Genomic DNA, 22,488 nt, shown 5'->3' with positions numbered 1-22,488 from the left:
CTCCAACCCCCCTCACCCCCCGGTATTTTCTGTTCACTATACACAATGCAGTAGCCCCAGTTTCCAGATGTATCCTGAGGAACCAGACCCCTGACTGCTGGACTCCTCTCACAGCTCTTAGAAGCATGGCCTGGATCTTGGCAAGAGTTCAAAAGTGTGTACATATCTCTGAGAGTCAGAGAGACCCTATGCTCCAGTGTGCCACCTTTCTTAGCAGAAAGCTGTCTTGGTACACTCCCCCTTTCTTCTCTCTACCAACTCCACCCTTTCATTGACCTCCCTTTGTGAATAATAACCATTAATGCTTAAGGAGGGTTTACTACGTCCCAGGCCTCGGTGGGAAGTTATCTCATTTAAGCCTTACAAACCTAATGAAGTAGGTTTCTTATCTTTTCATATTATTCCTATTAAATGAAAACTTGAATGTCTCTATGCTTAACAGTTTCACGGTGATATTTGTATGTCTATCTAGGTGTCTGTCTCCATTCACCTTTCCCTCTGTCTTCCTGTCTTATTCTTGGCATACCTTCTTCATACTTTTAACCTTTGTTTTCTTTTATCTTTACAGATATCTGATCAATGTCACTTTTGAGGGAAGAAATCTGTCCTTCAGTGAAGATGGTTACCAGATGCACCCGAAACTGGTGATAATCCTTCTGAACAAGGAGAGGAAGTGGGAGAGGGTAGGACATATCTTTTGTCAATTCTCAAGCAAAGCAGATGGGGTAGGGACATAAAATTTTGCGACACATTAAAAGAAAACTAAACCAAACCTTAGTTTTGGTCTCTGAGCTGTGACGTTAGAGTGCAATACTTTGAGAGCACAGGAGAAGCTCAAACTCAAAGTTTCTCCAACTTGCATCTTTGTGTTCTTGTCCTTTGGTTAATCAAGAGATTATTTTCTTTATGCATTATCATTTTTATTGGTTATGGTGCTGTGTGAATCATGACTTTATTCTAATGGAAGAGTGTACATGTATAATGTAACATAATTCAGTGAAGAAATCAAATCAGTGATATAATTCAGAAGTTGGGTCCTACACAGTGTCCTGGGGAGGCCGATGAAACGTAATTTACAAGCACATAGGTTTGAATTTGCTGTGATCAGAGGCTTGCCATTGCAAGGCTCTCCTCAGGATCTCTCCCGCTGACAGCTGACCACAGTATCTGAAACTCTACCATTAGAAATTAATTTCTGTGATTGCCAGATTACGTAGGTTCACTTCCTAGCTCTTCTACTCACAAACTTGTCTACTTAGGACCTTGTACAAATCTCTTAAGTACTCTGTGCCTCAAGTGTCTTCATCTATAAAATGAGAATAAAAATAAAAGTACCAAGATCACAGGGTTGTTATGAGGATTAAATAGATTAATATATGCAAAGGACTTAGAAAGGTGCCTGGCACACAGTAAGAACTTAACAGGTATTTGCTTTTGATTTTATCCCCGATTCCTACTTAAATACAAATGCTCCCCAGAGCAATGTCAGCACTGGTGTTTCTCTGGTATATGTTCTTCAGGTGTCATTTGTCCCTCGAGATTCTTTGCTGAAAAATGGTTCTGTAGATAAATAAGGTTGGGAGACATACCTCCAGGCTCTCCTTCTGGGAGGTTCCCAGAGCGTAGTAACATTTGGAAGCTCAGAGGAATACTGTCTATAGCAAAGGGCCATCTCTAACTTTACTTACTCTGATATTTTCAAAATTTATTTTATTATTAGACCCCTTTGTTCATGAAATTCATAGTCTGTAAAACATGTTGGGAAACACCGATTTAAAGCAATTTCTATGGACTCAGTCAGTTGGCTGAGAACAGGCTTCAAGATGTCAGCATGGCTCTGACTGGAAGGAAACCCACATTATATATTTCCAGAAAGAAGGGCCAGGAAAAGAGACCAGAGATAAATTTCTTGAAATTCACAGTCCTGTCCGTGAGCCCTGGACGGGTAGTTAGGTGAATGCTCATTTGTGAAACAGCATGTGTGGCTCACGTAGTAGGAACCTGGGGCCTTATTCTTAAACTTGAAAGACTTCAATCTGTCATAGAGTTCCTTATATCAGGGCACAGCCATAAGACTTAGATTATTCCTTGTGTTCTTGATTAAAGTGGCTCTCCCTCTACTGAGTTATCATTTGTTCAGAAGTGGTTTTCCCCTGGGCTCCTGCCCTGCACTCCAATCAAGCTGCTTTTCACTGCTGCTATAGAGACATAATAATTTAAGAAGTGTTCTGGGAACTCATGTATGATAGGCACCTCTGTATATCTCCAGAAGAGGAGTTATTAATAACTGAGGCTTCGTACATGGATCAGAGATGTCCAGTTGCGTAGCTTTTATGCAGTAGACTCACGATTACTGCCTCAAGGATGGGGCATCTCACACCTCTCTTTCCTTACAGAGATCTTACCATCACTCGTGCTGACTTCTCTAGGCTGGAATCTGAGGCCTGTGACCACTCCCACTACTGCCCTTTCCCAAACTAGTCACCCTCCCTGGGATTTGCATCCCTTCCCTTCTCATCAGTTCTACCTTTACTGTAGCTCTTGAATTTATTCCTCCTTATATGATCCAGGAAGCATGTGATAATTTTTTAAATTGATGCCTACCTTTATCCATTCAGATCAGTCCTGGACATGGCTGCTAGAATGAGTTTCCTAAGGCACAACTCTGATCATGTTCTTTCTCTGCCCAAACCTTGTTCAAAGCTTCTGTAGTTTATGCACTGGGTCCAAACTTTATTCTGGTGTTCAAGGCTCCTGTCTACCTTTCCAAGCCTGTCTTCTCTCCCTTGCTGTTTCCCGTCTCACCATCAAGCTACATTGGGCTCTCTCTGTTCTAAGATATTTCCCTGTATGTCTTGCTTCCTTCCTGTACAGCATGTATCATGTTTCCTTTTTCTGAAATGAGTTGTCCAGTTATACAAATAATAACCGTCCTTTGAAGCCCAGTGAAACTGTTACTGTCTTCTTCTCTCATCTTTGACCAAAACATAATCTGTCACGCTCCCTTGTCCCCCGTAACCGTTGTCCCTACCTCTGTTGTAGCACCGTCCCATCTGCCTGTTTTAGAGTTGTGTGGATGCGTGCTTCCAGATGGCAGAGGCTGTGTCTTTATATCGTCTTGTCCTCCCAGCAACCTGGAAAAGTGTGTTGCATAGAGCAGTTCAAGAAGTATGTGTCAGGTGAATGAGAACCATTGCATAATACAAGAGTCGAAAATCCACCATTAAGAATCCAAGTTTACGTTACTGCCCTTGATGTAATACCTCTTTTGGGGGGCAGAGGGGAGATAAAACCGTTATGTAGATTGAGTTTTCATAGACCTTACTTTAAATGTACTTTAAACAAGGGAGCTTGTTATTTAAAGAAATTCTGTGGTTAATCTTTTTGTAAAGCATTTTGGGAGGGGGTAGGAGGTCATAGAATATCACATATTCATACTGGTTTGGTTCAGTCAGGGAACATTGCTGAAGAGTGGTCTTTACTGTTTGTTGAATTCATAGATCCAGGAGGCTCCCCAGTGTGGAGCCCCTTGTTAGGGCTCCCTTGTGGGCAGAGACGGGTGGCAGGAGCCAGGCACAGCTCTAGTGCATATCTGGGATGTGCTGAAGTTGTACCATGGGAAGTTAAACCTTTTTTTCCACTGTTACCCTGACCCCCAGGACCCTCTGTATTCTCAGGATTTCTAATACCACTCCGGAGGGTACCATGTGGCCCAGGGAAGATTTTGTGTCTGTGGACTCCGGAGAGGCAGGCACCAGGGTGAATATTTGACAGGGAGGAGATGGAAGCTGGGAAGATAAATGGGGAAGGAATCTGGATTTGTGGGGAAAATGAGGCAACAGACAGGACCCACAGCTTCTGGTCATGCCCTTAACGAGCTGTGTGACCTGCTCTTTTCACTTTCCTGGATCTTTCTTTCTTTCTTCATGTCTGAAATCATGGCATGAGATTAAGACGACTTCTAGGGCCCTTTCTGGCTCTAGCTTCTTGGATTACAAAATTCACGTTGTAAATAAGTAAGCACTTGGAATGGAACTGGGGCGGGAGCTGAAGCATACAAAAGGAACCTGAGTTTGTTTCTAAGGACAGTAGCTTCCAGGGAATATTTGTCATTCTTGTCATTTAGATAAATATCATCTCCTCAGAAGGCCTTCCTTGGTGACTCAAGCTAACGTAGAGCTTGAGCCACCCTATCACAACAGTTCGTTTTAATTTTCTTCAGGATACTTTTTTGTCTGCTGTTTTGCCTATTTGCCTGATTATCACCTGTCTCTTCACACCAGGACAGATGCTTCCTGGGAGCAAGGACATTGTTCACCTCTATAAGCCTAATACTCTAGAAGAGTATCTGGCTTAGAGTGATGGCTCAAAAGATAGCTGTTAAATAAATGAAGAATTCATATGCTTAGGAGAGTCAGTATACTGACCAGGCATTTCACTTCTGCCTGAAATGCCTCCAGGTGGACGGAGTGGTTTACTGAAGAGAGCGGGAGAGCAGGCACATTCTCCACTGCTGGTGTGAGCAGGCCAAGTGCTAGCAAGGGTCTGGCGGGCAGGGTGGGCGCCATTTTCAGTGAGGCCCAACCTCCCAGAGGAGGCAGGCCTTACACTTTTCAACGAGGAGCCTCAGGTTGACGAAGACTCATTCAGATGCTGGTGTGAACCATGTGAATACCCTCTCAGGTTTTAAAACATAGTCTCAAAGCTACCGTCTCACAAATCTGGCTCCTTCTGAAAGACTTGAAGTAAAGGCAGCATAATCTGGGACTGAGCATGGTTTTGGACTCAGAAAGAGCAGAGATGAATGCCCCTTGTTGCCGTCTATCTGCTGCATAAACCAAGCGGCCGTACTACCTGAGTCCGTTCCCCTTTTGTAAAATAGGGTTTTACATAAGGCTGTTATAAAAATTAAAGGAGACTTTATAATAAAATACCAGTTAATACTGACTGAAACATAGCCAGTATTCAACAAATGTCAGTCAGTGCCCTCCCCCCCTTTTTTAAGGTAACATTTGCTCATGGTAATAAGTCAAATGGTACAAAAGGGTATCTGGTGAAAAGAACATCCTCTTATCTGTGATCTTCAGTTCCCCCAGGCCCCTCCCCAGAGAAATCCTTATTTCCAGGGTCTTACGTATTTTCTCTGAACATACTGCAAGCATATAAAAATTCTATATATTTACTCAACCTCCTATTTTTTTTAAAATAGCACCTGCTCTTGTGAACTTGTAATGGGATCCTGTACAAATAGCCACTAAGGAGGCATGGGGGCAGCTAGAATAGCACAGAGATCTCTGGATCAGAATTACAGTCACAGAAAGCCAGGTAATGTCTTTGGTATGTGGGAATGTGGAGGAGAACATTTCCCACACGTGCATGCATGCGGGGATAGCATGATAGGTTGGAAAGGGTAGGGGATGGTGGTGGAAAAATGCGTGCAGAATGGGTTCATTTGTAAGTCTTCTCTCTAAGTGGGGGACAGCTGCATAAACTTGCATTAAAAATAGTCTGGCACAGAGAAGCAGTTCCAGCAAGCATTCAAGCTTCTGTCTTTATCAGAGCCTCTCATGATTTGCTTCATTGCTACCGCTCTCTGCTTCCATTTAATCGTTCCTAAAATGGGGATAATAAAAATGAAATGCAGTGGGGGTGTGTTCTGAGTAATGACTTCAAGAAATGATGATGGTGCATTTTCAGGCTGTAAGATGTAAACAGACCTTAAAGGGACTGTCTGGGTCCGAATTACAGGAGGAGACGTAAGGCAGGCAGAGATGCAAACCATTTCCCCGGGGACAACAGGTGTATTTTATAAGCCCACATTCCCTCTTCTCTGCCTCCATCTACTGGAAAATGCCCTTCCTTATGTAGACTAAAACATTCTCCATTTGTCTGGGTCATTTTTTTGGCTCCCCAAATCCCAGTTATCACCTTAGACTTGCAATACTGAGACATTACAGCCACATCCACCACTGAACGAAGTGCTAGAAATGAAAGTACTTAGCCCACACTGCTGGGCCTATAATAGTATTTATGAATTAATGGATGGAACAGTGGGAGAGGAGGAAGGGTACTAAACTGGTAGAAGGAAGATCCCCCAAGGGCCACAACAGCAACAACATAATAAGACAGAATGTTCTACTGGCATCTGAAGCCCGGGATGAATGAAAGAGGTTAAGAGATGCTATATGCCTCCGATAGCTTCGTATCCAGGAGACAGCGGCAACTCCAGGCTGTGGATGCCCTGTGCTATGAGCACCTAACGACTCCAGTGATCATCTTCCAGAATGATCAATTTGGTGATGATACAGCAGAGGTTGATTGCTGCTGTGGCAGGTGCCACTTGAAAGCTGTTGACAGACAAAATAAACAGCCACTCCACTTCCTCCCTTGCGTGTGTGCATACAAACACATAGGCACATTCACATCCAAACTGGCAGATTGCTCATGACATAGGAGCCGCATCCGTTTGGTTATTCACCGTATGCCTGTGCCCAGCACAGCGCGAGACATTCCTGAACAGGCCAGTAAATGTCTGGTGACAGCCCGAACATGCCTGTACAAACTGTGTTCTACCACCCATCTTTGGAGGAGAGGCCAGGGAGCACCCCTGCTCTCTTCAGACTTTACAGAGGTTGTCTGAGGAGGTGAGACAGAAGCTCCTCACGTTGGGGGTGTTTGTTCTGGACCTCTCGATACTGCCGTTTGACAACATGCTATTTTTACCGACTTTGAACTGAGTACTAATATGCATCATTGGATTAAGGGATTAGAACACGGGATCCATGGAGAAAGGCTATGGGAATTGGGGTTGTGAAGGGGAGGAAGAAAAGGCAATGAAGTGATGACTTACTCTCTTTAAATATATGAAGACTTATTGTACCAAGTGTTGAGATCAGCTGTTCCGTTTTTCTCCTCCGAGACAGAACCGGAGTCAGTGGGCTTAAGATCAAGCAGAGAGGATTTATATTAGCTGTAGGGAGAACTTCTTGATAGAAGTTTTGAGTACCAGGACTGTTCATGACACCAGGGGATGACTTTGGAAGTCTTAAAAATGGGATATGTCCTCATCACTCTGCAGTGTGCAGCCCAAAAAACAGTACATGAAATACATGGTTGTGAGTTTTCCTTCCATTCTCCTTCCCACCCCCCTTCTTCCCTGTCCTTCCCTTCTCTCCCACACATAATTATTGAGCGTCTACCATGAACCAAGCATTAACCCCACCAAATTAGTGTCGTAGTTTTGTTAGTGGCTGGGGGAAAAAGGAGAACAACATTTATGGTTTTCTTATAAAGAGAATCTATTGAGATACTTACTAAAGACATTTTGATTATTTTTTAAATTTTTTTCATGTTTATTTAGTTTTGAGAGAGAGAGAGAGAGAGAGAGAGAGAGAGCACAAGCAGTGGAGAGCCAGAGAGAGAGGGAGACACAGAATCTGAAGCAGGCTCCAGGCTCCGAACTGTCAGCACAGAGCCGGACGAACCCATGAACCGTGAGATCATGACCTGAGCCGAAGTCAGACGCTTAACCTACTGAGCCACCCAGGCGCCCCAAGACATTTTGCTTATTAAATTTATGTGGGGGTGGAGGATAAGGTAAAATTTACCGGTATACATACCCACAAAGGTATTGCAAAGAGAAAGAGGGAGGTATTGCTCATTGTGACACTTAAAATTCTGTAACCTAAGGTGGTTTTTAAATCTTACTATTTGATATGGTCGAATAATGGGGTGGATGTTTCTTTCATGTTGCTTGGTTGGTAAAGACTCTCTGCTGATATATATTTATGACCATGGCTTACAAACAGGGTGGCTGGATTACATGTCTTTGGCTGCCTTTCTGAGTTGTGATTATTTTGGACTCTCACATCCAAGTACTCCCTTCTTATCCACTGATCTCCCAGAGTCATGGTCCACCCTATTCGTTAACCCCTTTTCTGGGGTTCCAGAAAGAGACTCCTGGGGGCCAGCCCCGAGGAGCAGAAAGTGTACTCTTAACCACCAGTGTCTCAACGCTTGTTATTAGACTCAGTCCACAATGCCAAACTGCAACCCAGTGTGCGTTTCTAAAATAATTTGAAGAGAAGAGCAGGATGTAGTGAGGGAAGAGACTTCAGAAATGTCATTTCATAAAGGCTGGTTGTCTCCGTGTGTTTGTCATCGGCCACTGAATGAATGGGATAAAAGAACAAGATAACCTTGGTTGACTTTACTTCTGAAACCTATCCATGCTGATGGGGAAGAAAAAGCAGAATTGAACTTGGAGACTGAAGTGCTGGCTTAACGAAAGGCAGTGAGGAACGTGTCCCCAAAACTAAAATACGGCTTACGTCCATCTTGTTTACGTTTTATTTTTATTTCATGACCATTATCTTATGGTTGGCTCCTGAGTCCCCTGAACTATCTGTCTGATTTCTAGGTTATAGCGTTTTTTCCATTAGTGTTATTGGAGAAGAGATAGTGGTATACTGGTTAGAAGACTTTTGTGCTTATCTAGGTTATGTAGGTTAAAAACATTTATGGCTTTCTTATTATGAAGGTAATTGATGCTTATTAAAGAAATTTGGGGGAGGGGCGCCTGGGTGGCTCAGTCGGTTGAGCGTCCGACTTCGGCTCGGGTCATGTACTCGCAGTCTGTGGGTTCGAGCCCCGCGTCAGGCGCTGTGCTGACAGCTCAGAGCCTGGAGCCTGCTTCAGATTCTGTGTCTCCCTCTCTCTCTGCCCCTCCCCTGCTGCCTCTGTCTCAAAAATAAATAAAAACATTAAAAAATTTTTCTTTTTAAAAAGACGTGGGGGACATAAGACACAATATTCATACAATATACATTCAAAGAATTAGCATTTATATTTCTCTGTCTCTTGCTGATGCTTCTTCTCCGTGCGTGTTCTACGTGTACATGTTATCACACAATGCAATGAGATATGGCAGAATTGCTAATACAACTTACAACAGCTTACAATCTACTTTCTTCTCTTACTGTCTCTTACTATAATATTGTAGATGTTTTTTTCTGTTTTACTGGTATTATCCAAAGCGCGAAACTTAATGACTGTTTAATATTCCATTGTAAGGATGTATCCCACTTCTTTAAACTGGTCACTCATAACTAGACGTACGTGTATTAAATAGAGACTGAAATGAAACTATTCATATATTTCATACAATGCTCATATGAAAATAATTTCAGAGTTTTTGATAATCCAGCTGTGATGCCATAAAGACTGCTTTTCAAGGTAACAAGGTTTGACCACTTTTTTTTTGTTGTTATCTAATGTGCTAAACATTAAAAAGGAAAGCCCTTAAATTGAGAATTGCTTGGGTTATTTATATTAATTCGCTAATAACCAATGGACACATATCCAGTTGGAATGGAAGGCTCTACTTTGTGATTCCTGGTCGGTCAGGACTCATGGAGGGTTTTTTTTTTTTTTTTCCTTTTGATCTTCTGATTGAGTGTGTAGCCCTCTAACTTTGCTGATGAGGATTTTTCTTTGATAGTTACAGCATACAAAGAATGGGGTTGGCCATGTGGTCTGTGTCTGTCTGCAGTTTTCATCATACGGGGATCATTTCCTTGAGAGTTGGAAGCTTGTAAAATTCAGACCCCTTTTCCCAAGGAACTCTTAGGTATGTCAGCCTTTCTAGTGCTATTTCTGTTCTCTGTGGCACAAGTGACCAGGAGGAAGGGAGGAGAATCCCCTTCTTTCACCAGTAGGGGCAGCACCTGGCTAAAGTCACTTGTTATTTGTAGGCAGATATGCCTCAAGACTGCCCAGGCCTCTATAGCAGGGTGCTGTTCTCTTTATACTTTTATGCATTTTCCACCAAAGAAAATACTTTCTGCATGCATTCACAGCATGTTGACTTTAGCTGAGATCTGAAGTTTGACATCAAAACTATAATATCTGAATGTCCTTCATATACAAACAAGCTCTATTGACCTAGCATGACAAGATCATCTGCTTTGAGTTTTTCCTGCAATGATGATGGATTTGTACTAGTCCGTACACAACCTCTCTCTCTGTAATACCTATTTATGAGAGCTGGCCCGGAGCAGGGTAAACATAATCCATGTACACGGGGAGAAAAGCTCTGACCTTGACATGTTAACACTGCTAATCAGCCTGCAGTACAAAGATTTGAAAGGAAGTGTAGGCCCATTAAGAAAATAAATTATCTTTAAGAATGAAAGCTATTGGGGCACCTGGGTGGCTCAGTCGGTTAGGCGTCGGACTTCAGCTCAGGTCACGATCTCGCGGTTTGTGAGTTCGAGTCCCACATCAGGCTCTGTGCTGCCAGCAGCCTGGAGCCTGCTTCAGATTCCATTTCTCCCTCTCTCTCTGCCCTCCCCTGCTCATGCTCTGTCTCTCTCTCTCAAAAATAATAAACAAACATTAAACATTTTTTACAAAAGAATGAAAGCTATTAATAATAAAAGAAATATGGATACTAATCTCTCACAGTAGCCGTGGAACTCCAATTATTTGGGGTGGTTTTATTATTTTGTCTATTAGAATTATCTCTGTTCATAATTTGGTGAACATTCTAATTCTAGTTAATTAGCATATTAGTATTAGTGTATTTGTATATCTAGTTCATGGTATGTGGAACAGTTATATATGCACATATGCATCTCTCTCTCTGTGTATATATACATATACATTTATCTATTACGTATCTATATAGAGACAGAAAGGTGGGAGGAGAGAAAGAGGACTTCAGATGGCTCGGAGGCTCTCACCTCATGTAATCCGGGTTTTCTCTGCTTTCTGTAAGGGCTGCCCACTGCTGACTCAACAGGTTTTTCAGGTCTTAGCTCTGCCAGCTAAATGTTCTGAAGGTTTAAACTTAAGCGTGGGGGGGGGGGGGGGCGGGGGGGAAGGTGAGAGGACGAGTGTGATTTGGAGAGGCAAGTTAGGAGAAGAACACACATGTACATGAGTCACGGGGAGAGTAATGGACATTTAGAGGAAGAAAACCATTCTCCTTGGCTATATTTTCCAGGGGTTCAGCATTCCGTGTTTACACCAAACCCCTCTAGATATCCTTTCACATTTGTCTATTCCAAGGGTTTGCTGTGGGATATCTTCTAAAATCAGTGTCTTTGGCTATTCCTGTAATATGTACCATTTTTTCTTCACTCAACCCCTAGGGAAAGGCACTTGCTGGCAGAGGAACAGAATAGTACCTCTCAAGTAGAATTTCTGGTGGGTAGTTAAGCCACCTCAGCATTCTCTTTATAGAAACGTTAAAACAGACAGAACCTTTATTTTCCCTATAGGAGCTGGGAAAGATGTACAATTCTAGAACAGTCTAGCCTAGAATTAAGGTTTGGCCACAGGCGCATCTGATACTTATATAGCATTTTATTAACAATGTGGCTTATGAAGAGCTTTAGTGCATATGATCTCATTCTGACTCCTATTAAACTGTTGGCAAATAGTTGTACAGATAAATAAACTGAGACTCAGAGAGGTGACGTGATTTGCCCAAAGCCACACAGATGAGTGGCAGAACTAGGTGTCGGCATTTACATCCAGCTCCATTTTAATCCAACATGCTTTGTGCCTTAACACACAGAAGAGTATAACAATACAACTAATGGGATCAGAGTGTAGCAATATCCTTGGAAACAGTTGTGTAGACCAGAGGACAAATCACACCATGGAAACCCTTGAGAGGGGGGAATAGTTAGTAGTTAGTCCAGACTGTGACTGGCTATTTCAGTGTAACATTTTCCTGAGACCAGCAAAAATGAAAAAAGAAGAGAGGGAGGGAGGGAGAGAGCAAAGAAAGATAAGAACATTAACAAAAAAGGCTTTTCTGCATCCCTACCTTCCTCTACCTCCCTCTACCTCCTCACTGTTATTACACACACATACATGTGCATGCACACACGCACACACACACACACACACACACACACACAATCATACATGCATCCTCTTTTCAGTCGACGGCAAGAACCTGTCTCCTCAAAACTGTGTCCATGAACATGTTTCAATAACAAAGGCATAACTACCTACAGAAGCAGCTGTCCAATTCTGATCGCGTAGAGGGGATTTTCTAGGAAACCGTGCTCTTCTGCAGTCAAAGCTCTTCTCAAATGCAGCCACCATGGCAGTGGCACCGTGGCCATGCAGCCCCCATTGATCAGACATCCGCTGAAGGTGTAGAGAAATGTTGAAACACCAAGGGGAATTTAAAATAGCTGACCTACAAAACAGCCCTTAAACCTTTGTAGGAGAGTAACATGAAATTTTAACTTAGCTTTACATAAAACACAATCAACCAAATATTTTATGAACTCGACTAGCTAAGAGAGAGGAGTAGTGGAGTTTAGGGATCTCATGTAAAACTAGATGAAGGTTCATTAAGATTACATTGTATCTTATATGAAATATATATAATCCATATATATGTGAACGAGAAGGGAAGAGCAAACTTCAGTGAACAGGAACACCAATCTTCTGTGATTCATCTCTGCCACTGAAATGTTGCCCCAAATGTGATTGTGGGTTTCACTGTGATACATGAGTTAATTTAAGAGCGATGAGTATTTTTTTATTTAACTAATCATGTGTTTATTTTTATAGTTGTCTGTTTTTGGCAAGTGACAGTTGCCTCACATTTACAGTAATATGAACTTTTAAAATACATTTTAAAAGGAAGGTTATTTCATATATTAAATTAAAAGTACCATCGGCGTGATACACGGATGTGGAGAAAATCGCTGCAGTGGTACCTGAGTGAGTGAAATTTGCGAAGCGCGTCTTCAGGGCAAAATGTGCTCCCTGCACCAGCCCCCAAGTCACAGCATTCAACTTTCCCATCTTCTCCGCCCTCCACCCCTCTGCATTTAGTCTGCACGCCAGCATAATTGCCACTGACCTTTCTTCAAAACCTCTTGTACTTTTATGCCCACATGTCTTTGCTTATGCTCTCCCCTTGACCTTGGATTATTAAGCTGGACCTTTGAGGCACAGTTTAAAACCCAAGAGGCATCATATCTTACCTCCGCATCGCACAGTAATTTATCCACAGAAGTATCAACAATGGTGCTCCACCTTTCTGTTCCTCGGTTTTCTCCTCTATAAAATGGGAAGTATAGTGCCTACCTCAAACTGTTGCCATCAGGATCAAATAAGTTTTAATTCATGTCAGATTCTTAGTACAATATCTGGCACGGGGCAAGTGCTGTGCAAATGTTCCGTTACTGTACTTGAACGTAGTGTAAAACCCATGTAGCACAGTTGAAACCGGCTTCTAGAAAACAAGAACGCGAAGGAAAATGACAACACATACCCACAGGACACAGTCGGATTTTGGCCTTAGTCACTGAAAGGAAGGAGCTAGGAAATACATAGAATTCTTGACTTGCTCGAAGATAAATTGGTAATGAGCAAGCTTTCTTCCTTTATTGTTAAACAACTTTTTGCACAAGGATTTTCTTTTTTAAGAATTTTTTTTAAATTTTCCTAACGTTTATTTATTTTTGGGACAGAGAGAGACAGAGCATGAACGGGGGAGGGGCAGAGAGAGAGAGGGAGACACAGAATCGGAAGCAGGCTCCAGGCTCCGAGCCGTCAGCCCAGAGCCCGCCGCGGGGCTCGAACTCACGGACCGCGAGATCGTGACCCGAGCTGAAGTCGGACGCCCAACCGACTGCGCCACCCAGGCGCCCCTGCACAAGGATTTTCTAAAAATTGAGTCTTAAAATAATGGCAATAACACAGCGCAGTCCACAACATGGCACAGAAGTCCACACTGGGCCTGCCACCGGGACATCAGTGAGTTTAAAACCTCCTCAGCTTAGACTTACCCTGTTGTGGTTGTCTGTAACTATTGAACAACAACCGAAATGCATTAAACGGTGATGACAGTTTAGGAAAGCTTGTAGTGCGTCCTTGTGCCATTTGGTCTTCTTGGGTTTTGCTTCACTGTAATCAGCCACCACTTTGTGGTTGACGGTAAAGAACTGCCAATCCCTCCTTTATGGCCTCCTCGTGTCGCGAGTAATTGGCCCACAACCCTTCAAGGAATTCCTGCCACAAAGGAAAGTGGTTTCCGTCCACAGAAGACAGTCCTAGTCAGGGTTGGCTATAAAGGGAGTGTTGGTGGTACGGACACCTGAGCAGTGTTTTACACTTTGCGCCCCTGGTCCTCAGTGCGGTCCCTGGACCAATAGCATCCGCATACCTAGCAACTTACTTGAAATGCAGACTCTCAGGCCCTACCTCAGAAGCCCCCAGAATGAGGCCCGACCATCTGAAGTTTGACCTATAAAATGCAGGGATAGTCTATCACCTATTCACAAGGACAAGAGAACGGGAGAAGTTATTTGTTTAATGGGTATTTAAGACTGCCACTCTGTCACTGTCCCCTGCTCTCGTTTTATTTTCCAGCCATTAACTGCGAAGTAAAAATCTTTATCCCTTCATAAAGTGAGGGACAGATCCAGAAGCATGGCAAGAAAGAGTTAAGGCCTGTGCCGCTCACTCCGGGAGGTTCTGAATTACTTGTCATCTTTGATCACCGCTACAGAAACTCCCTGATATTAGGCTGGAAGTCTGGGTTTATCCATTCAGCAAATATCTCCAGAACCCTTACCAAGTGCCAGGCACTGTTCTGGGCATAGGGTAAACAGTAATAAGACCGACAAGTTCCCTGCCCTGGAGGTGTTTATGTCTTGTTAAGGAAGGCCGCACAACAAACACAGCAACAAATAAACGGGATCGTTTCAGATGATACCAAGTGCTGTTAAGGTGGTGAGATAGGGTGCAATGGCTCTCAGCCACATGATGTCATCCCCCAAAGGGGCTTTTGGAAATGGCTTTATTATCTTAAGTAAGTTGCCAGTTTAATTCCTAAGGAATATGTCCAATGGCAGTTGTAAGAAACTTAACTGGCAACTTGATGTAAAAGTATTTCATATTATGCCCATAAGACCTCCGCTTAAACTGTATGTAGATACTGTGTCGAGACTATAGACCCCCTTCTGAGCCGCAGAGGAATGTGGGTGGTATTTGGTCTTCCATTTGTTTCTAGGTTTCGGAGAATTGGGATGTGAAATTTGTAACTTGACACATCAGGCTATAAGCATTCCAGTATTGATGTTCGATTTTTCCAAATAATCAAGACCTACTAGGCCTCATTGTTTAGTAAGAACTGTATTTAGGAAGTTGCCTACCCTCACCTGCTCCAAGGGGTGCAGGTGCTCCACTCTTTTGCACCTGTTGTGGCAATTGCTTCCTCCATTTTCTCCATTTGACCCTGGAGGTCATGATGTGACACTATAGGAGGACCTATTGAGGATCTTGAGGAAAGGTGACAAGCTAGCAGTCCAGAGACTGCTTTTGGATCATAGACACGTTCTATGTGGCTTAAGAGAGGTGTATTTAAGGTTAAATTGCTTTGGGTACTTAAATATTTAGAGATTCCCCTTAGATCTCCAGATGTCTGGATTTCCTGAAGAATCAGGAGAGTGGCAACAGCGGGCTCACATTCTGCTGGAGCTGAAGGGTGTAGCCACCTTTGGATGGCATACACGTTCTCCAGCTCTCCAGTTCAATACAGCCTCCCACCATGTCCCATCGCTTTTATTAATGACCTACCTGATTGGGATATGGGAGTTTGCAGCTCACAGAGCAGAAATGAATTCAGAAAACATTCAGTCCCAGCTTAAGATCTAGAATGTATACCTTGAGAATGGGTACATTCAAGTTTAAGAAATTGGGGATTTATGGAGTGCTTTTGATTGCTTGCTGCAGTTCACCTTGGAGTCTCTAGGGGGCAGCTGAGAATCCTGAGTACAGTCTAAAAATGCCTCCCTGTCCTGGGCAATTATAGTTCTATATTGTACTGATTTTCCAAATCCACCTTACAATTGTAGAAGGAAAAAGAAATTACCTATTCTGATGGGCTTTCTATTTGTGAGACAGTGAAATACAGAAATACAAACTTTTGATGCCTTAAAAAGTGTTAGTCTTATAGAGGGTGTGTATTTGTCTTTTTTACTTGGCAAAGTAACAGATAATCCCAACTGGATGACTAACCTGGAAAGGCTTCATAGGTGTGAGCATTCAAGGGGAATTTGAATGATCCAGGGGCATGTCCTTGTGGAGAAATGAAGGCTTCAGGCAGAGGAAAAACTCAGCCGGGGACCAGGAGAATGAAGGAAGGGGGTGGGCAAATGAAAGAATGTGGAATAGGAAAAGCTGAAATTAGAAGTGAAGTGGCGGGGTGGGGGGGGGGTGGGGAGGGGTGGGCAAATGTCACATCTTAACGAAGGAACAGAAAACCGATAGCAATTAGAGAGTGATAGAGTCTGAGTGTAGTGAGAAAGCAAGAAGGCTTCTGTCATGCTATTCTGATGAAACTAAAGCCAAGAAACAGAAAGGGAAAAAAAAAAGCAGAGTCAAGAAAAGAGGTTGAAATTGTCTTGGCAGGAGAAGATCCACACTCAGAGATTTTGAGCACGCAGAATAGAAAGAAAAATGCGTTAATAATGAAAATAATGGCACATGTATCTTTACTGTGCGTTGAGTGCTGAATAAGGATGTAAGGGGAGGGCTTGGTCTCTCTACAGGGTACTTTAGATTCCCCCACCCCAGCTCAAAAGTTAGAAACATTCTATCTCAAGATGGAGCTTTCTAGTATCCAAAGCACTACAGTGAGTGTATAGCGTTTTCTCCTACTCTGCAAAGCTCAGATAAACCTTTCTTCTTTGATCTCCACTGGCATTGCTGTTTTCCACGTGAAAGCAGGATCTCAAAGTCCAGTAGAAGAAAGTGTTGCTTTTCCCTCCTGTGTTTAGAGTTATCACTTCTTTCTCCAGGCCGATTCAGTTCCATTCAATACACATACTGAAGGGCTTCTCTATGAAGGACCCTATGCTAGATGCTGAAAGGAAAGAAAGGTAAATAAGATGCCCTGTTCTCAAGAAATGTACCCTCTTAAGAATGTTATACAGATAAAATACAGGGGCGAATATGACTGTGGTAGGCAACCACTAAGGCAACCCCCAAGGATCCCCACCCGTATTTATATTCTCCAGTTGAATCACTGGCCACTTAAAGACTAAAGGAGGAAAACACCCTAAAATGTGGGTATAAACGTATTGTACACAAAGTTAGGGTTTCTTTTTCAGAACTGGAGGAATCCCGTCCCATCTTGAGTGATAACCTCTCTTTTCTGCAACAGTATTTATTTGTGTCTGATTCCAAAAGTAACAGTAATGGTCCATCAGAGGAAAGCTAAAAAGAATAGAGAAAAGCATGAAAAGAAAATAAAGCACACCTCAAATTCTACCTCCCAGAGATAATTTCTGTTTACATTTTGTTTCTGTCATTCCAGTCTTTTTTCCTCTGTGTTCTTATATATTATAAATGTGCTTTAGAAATATAAAGGCATATTTTTATAAAATTGGGATGGTATTATATATCCTGTTTTGTAATCTACATTTTTAATGATGCTTTGTGAATAGTATGTCAAATATATATTATGGATATATTAAAATATGGTATAAACTAGGGCACCTTGGTGGCTCAGTCAGTTAAGCATCCGACTTTGGCTCAAGTCATGATCTCATGGTTTTTGGGTTCAAGCCCCGCATCAGGCTCTGTGCTGACAGTTCGGAGTCTGGTGCCTACTTCATATTCTGTGTGTGTGTGTGTGTGTGTGTGTGTGTGTGTGTGTGTGTGTTTCTCTCTCTCTTTGCCCGTCTCCAGCTTACACTCTGTCTTTCCCCAAAATAAATAAACATTAAAAAGATAAAATACGATGTCAACTATATCATTAAGTATCCATGTAGCTATTACCTATTTATGTTCATCTATATATCGTGTAATTTTTTAGCTCCACATATTACATTCTTTAAGCACTCTGTACCTAAGTATCTATGTCACAAAATTCCTACACCCCTATGTGCCTCCCCACACACGTGGAGTAAAATCTTGGCCATAGCTCGTTGGTCTGCGTGTGTTGACAGTAGCAAGATCCCTTCCTTGTTGGCATTTGCCCTCTGCATCGCTCACTTCCTGGCGAACTTGCTGGAGGAGAGAACACCAACAGGTGTTTTGGAGAAAGCTAGAACACCTGGCTGTGTTGGCTTCTTCCTTATTGCTGAACGTGAACCCTGCTTCTTCTCTAAGCAAGCACAGCCCTCCTGGGACTGACGTTGGCGTTGCAAATCTGCCTCTTGGTGCTCTTCCCTAAATGCCTTTTTAAACATGCTCAATAATAGATGAGCACCTGGGCCTTTCTTCACAAAGGAGAGCTCAAGCAGTTTTTAGAACATGAAAAAGCTATTTGGCCCTTTAGAGCAGATACTTGGAACGTCCCCAGTTCCCCAGGACACCATTTAATAACCACTCGCTCCAGGACAGCAAGTGGTTTGCCTGGTGGGTTTTGTTGCTCTATTTGTTCTTTGAATTCGTTTTTCAATCCTGGACTCAACTTTCACTGAATCTTTATAACCAGTTGTTTGACATGGATGTTCCCAGTCCCCATTCTTAATTTCTTTCTCTGCTCAGTCTCTCCCCACTGCTACCGTGACTCAAGCAAGATGTCTACTACTTGACTGGGTCCTAGTATCCCAGAAACAGGTGCATCCACTCCCTTTGGCTTATCAAGTCTTGGCTCTGCCACCAATTAGTGGGTGACCTTGAGCAAGTCACTTCATGTCTCTGGCTTCTCTTTCCACCTCTGTGAATCAGGAGGGTCACATTAAGTCCCTAAGGTCCCTTATAGTTCAGACAATCTGTGGTTTCAGACACCTATTTGGGTTTGCCACGGTGTTCTGACTATGGCATATTTTCAGGGGCAACTATTTGTTCATTAGTTAGCTATAAGAATTGTTTATTTTTAAACTTCATTTCCTACACTGGGCAGCCCGGTCATTTGGCTTCATGGGCTTTTGTTAGCAGCTACCTTCCGGGAAGGGAGGTTGAATGTTTTACACTGGCCTCCTTCTCTTGCCTTTGTAGTAATCTGCAGGAATCACAATGTAGAGCAGACTTCTTTGGAACCTTGCTACCAAGAAGTCAGGGAACAGCCTTTGCCTGTCTTAGCCTTACGCAGTTGGGCCATCTCTGTCTCCTTCACGAAAGAGACATCGGTGCTTAGGGTCAGGCAGTGCCACCTGCACATCCGTGTGTCACAGTTGAACACACAGACCACCAGAGTTTCCTACCTCACTTCCCACTGTGAAGCAGGCTCTTCCTCTTTTCATTTTTTATTCTGTATTCCTGGATATTGCTTCGCAAGTGACTACTTCCCTCTTTCTCTGTGATCCCTGTCTTTAAAATTAGAAACAACTTATAGGGCCTGGTCATACTCTTTTTTTTTCTTTTTATATGTTGAAGTCATTGTTGTGTTCTGGGACCAAACTGCCTGTTCATGCTTTGGATTACTGTTTATTCAACAATGTTCTCATCTTTGCCTGCAATGTGTTGAACGCTGTTCTCGAAGAAATGAGTGTGAGGAAGATGAGAAGATCGACATATAGGTGGAGAAAGTAAGAGAGACGGTAAGGAAAAGGGAAAACATTGCAAGAGAAGCTAAAAAAGGAGGTGGGACAGTGTAGACTCCACCCAGGGCAGGAAGCAGGGGAAATGAGGGGAAGGAAATCAGAAGATTTAGCAAGCCAAAATTCCAGTGTGTGCCAACTCTTCTTCTAAAGAAGATTGTCTAAAAGTGATAGGCACCCTGGCTGACAGACAATAAACTATTAGTAATAGGTAACACCTCTATAATAAATTGGCATTTATAGACCAGACACTGTTCTAAGCAGATTACTTATTAACTCATGCTAAACCTCACAACATCCCTACGGAATCAGTATTTAAGGTGAAAAAAAACAGACCAAAAAATCATGAGGCCCAGAGAGGTTTAGTGGCTTTCTGAAGGTTACACAGCTAGTGGATAGAGGAATTAGGATTTGGGCCTTGCAGTTGGACCCCAGAGACTACACTGAATACCGCATACCCCTGAATGTAGCATAGGGGGAGATATGGCCCCACTCTCACACTCTTGGGGGTGCAGTATGGATTAACGCAGACGAACTTCTAAGTGTTCTGATGCCTGATTCCCTTCCCCATCCGTTCTTCCTGCCCTGAAACCCAAGCCTCATGCTCAGCGTTTGCCAAAGTTATCCAGCATTTTTGCTTTTGCCTCAGGCATGGCTCGAGTATAATTACCACTGGTCGGGCGACGAGGTTCTATTCTGGGCAGAGCCAGGTTAGGGGAATAAGCCTGAGAAAAGACATGACATTTTGGCCCACAGGTTTGCTGGTAGCCAGAGACATGAAGCTTCTGTGGCTTTTGGATACCATGAATGTCTTGTGCTTGATGCTTTTTCCTGTTTGAATGGCGATTCCCTCAACATGATATGCAGCTAATACCCCACCAATGTCTAGCCTCTCCAGGTTTCAACTGTGCAAGGAAAACAACTGGCCCACTTAGGTAATTACTAATTGTTTTGTTTTGTTTCGCTCCGAAAGCTGTAGACACCTGGCATTTTCAGTTCCATTTCTTCCGTTGAAATATTATTTCTTGTTGTTCCCACCCTCTCTCGAAGCTGGGAGCTTCTCTTTCTCCTGTTTGTAGACCTTCAGGGAGGCAGCCAGCAGTTGGGGCAGAACGTCCTCCCTAACCTAACAGCTATTCGTAAGCCTCAGCCTGCGTACTCTAAAACAGACGGCCAGTCTAGCTTTACTGCATTGTAATTGCCACTGTAATGGGTGGACGGGGATGCCTGGGCCTTAGTTATCTGGACAATAGCAGCCCAGAAGCGCAAAACACACACCAGCCGAGTGGCCAGAACTGGGCTCCAGGGCTTTTAGCCGTTCCAGTTACGAAAGAGAACAGAGTCAGCACTTGTGCACAGCATCTTGGTGAAAATGATAATCGACTGTCAGCCACAGAGCCGGTTGCCTCATTGGTAGCAAGCAGTTTGGAGAGCCAGTGCCCAGAGCGCCTTGCGCACATATGTGGCAACACCGCCCCACAAGGCTGTTCCCGGACAGTTTAAGCAGAGACCGCAGGATACAGTGCATCACCTGCAGATTTCTTGAGATGTGCTGTATGTCAGGATTCTCGCTGTGGTCTTTCATGTACAAACAAGCAAATGGGATTAGCTAACTGTAGCTGATGTCTCTCGTTCTTCATTTTCCTGCTTCTCGACTTTCACACGTTTTCAGGTATTTTCCTCCAGCTTCTTTGCAAGGAAACCAGGGAAGCTTTTCTCTCCCTTGTCAGCTCCTCCCTCTTTTTTTTTTCTATCCAGCCCCGCAGTGAGTTTCTCATTACGTCTCTTATCATGATAATTCCAGAAATAAACTCTGCCTTTTCTGTCATGCCTTTTAACCCAGGATTCCCGCTGAGCCACTCTAGCGGTGAGGGCTGTTCAGCAGCCCACATCTGGTGTGGCATTCCTCTGCGTTTGGGTGAAAGTGCTGCAAGCACAGGCATAGCCTTTTCTTTTTCAGAGTCAGGGGGAGTGCAGGAAGGTGGTAGCAGAGTAGGGCGACCCTCTTTTTTGGGGTGGTTTTTGAAAATCATATACTCAGTTCACAAGGCCTATACTGCAGAAGAGACAAAGATGAACAACTGATGTGACCATTTAATTGGTTATAGACAAAACACGCCTCCTGAAAGTGGACATTGACGTACTTATTTGAAACAGTGGAATATTATTCAGCCTTACAAAAGAAGGAAATTCTGCAATATTTGACAATGTGGATGAACCTTGAGGATATATGCCAAGTGAAAGGGGCCAGTCACAGAAGGACAAACATTCCACGTATATGAGGTATATAAGAGTCAAATTCATAGAATCAGAGAGTGGAATGGGGTACGGGGAAATGGGAGTTGCTAATCCATGGGCGTAAAATTTCCATCATGCAGGACAAATGAGCCCTAGATATCTCCTGTACAACCTCCTTCTGCCTGTCGTCAACAGTACCTATGGCGCATGTAAAAAATTGCTAAAAGGGTAGATCTCATGTAAGTGTTCTTAGCACAATAAAATGGTATTTTTACGTTTAAAAATAAAATTTAAAAAATTGAGACAAACCTACTTCCCATGGTTCATGTAAAGTCACAGTGTTCTTGAGTTCCCACTGTGTATACTCGATGAACAGAGTCGAAGCTGTCTATTGACTTAACAGCGTACTGTGTGCCTCTGTTACGATTCTCTTTCCTGATGCCACGGACTTCCTAGCACGCAGCCCAACAAATCGACCTACTAGTTTCCTGGCCGCTCTTTGATAGTTGACACTGGTGACCCCCCTTTCCTTCTCATGACTTCCTCTCTGGTTTGTTTGTCTCCTTCCCTTACCGGCTCTCCTTCTGCCCCTTCTGTCCTAGCTCTTACTCCCCCCTGACCTTATTTATTGGGATGCTCCAGGGCTCCCATTCTTGATTCTTTCATTTTCTCACAGATCTATCTACATAGACTTCACAGACAATCCATACCTAAAAGTGAT

The 22,488-nt window shown here is 43.2% G+C and overlaps 1 protein-coding gene across 1 annotated transcript in view; it reads left to right on the top strand.

Annotated features, from left to right (window-relative positions):
* GRIN2B (glutamate ionotropic receptor NMDA type subunit 2B) overlaps positions 1-22,488 on the top strand; it is a 421,692-nt gene that overhangs the window by 299,228 nt on the left and 99,976 nt on the right. The window contains exon 6 of the mRNA XM_027035607.2: positions 569-683. Within this exon, the coding sequence (XP_026891408.1) occupies positions 569-683 (115 nt within the window). The remainder of the gene's footprint in view (positions 1-568; positions 684-22,488) is intronic.

This window comes from Acinonyx jubatus, chromosome B4 (assembly GCF_027475565.1).
Source record: "Acinonyx jubatus isolate Ajub_Pintada_27869175 chromosome B4, VMU_Ajub_asm_v1.0, whole genome shotgun sequence".
NCBI classification, from domain to species: Eukaryota; Metazoa; Chordata; class Mammalia; order Carnivora; family Felidae; genus Acinonyx; species Acinonyx jubatus.
This window is presented reverse-complemented; position numbering and strand designations above follow the sequence as displayed.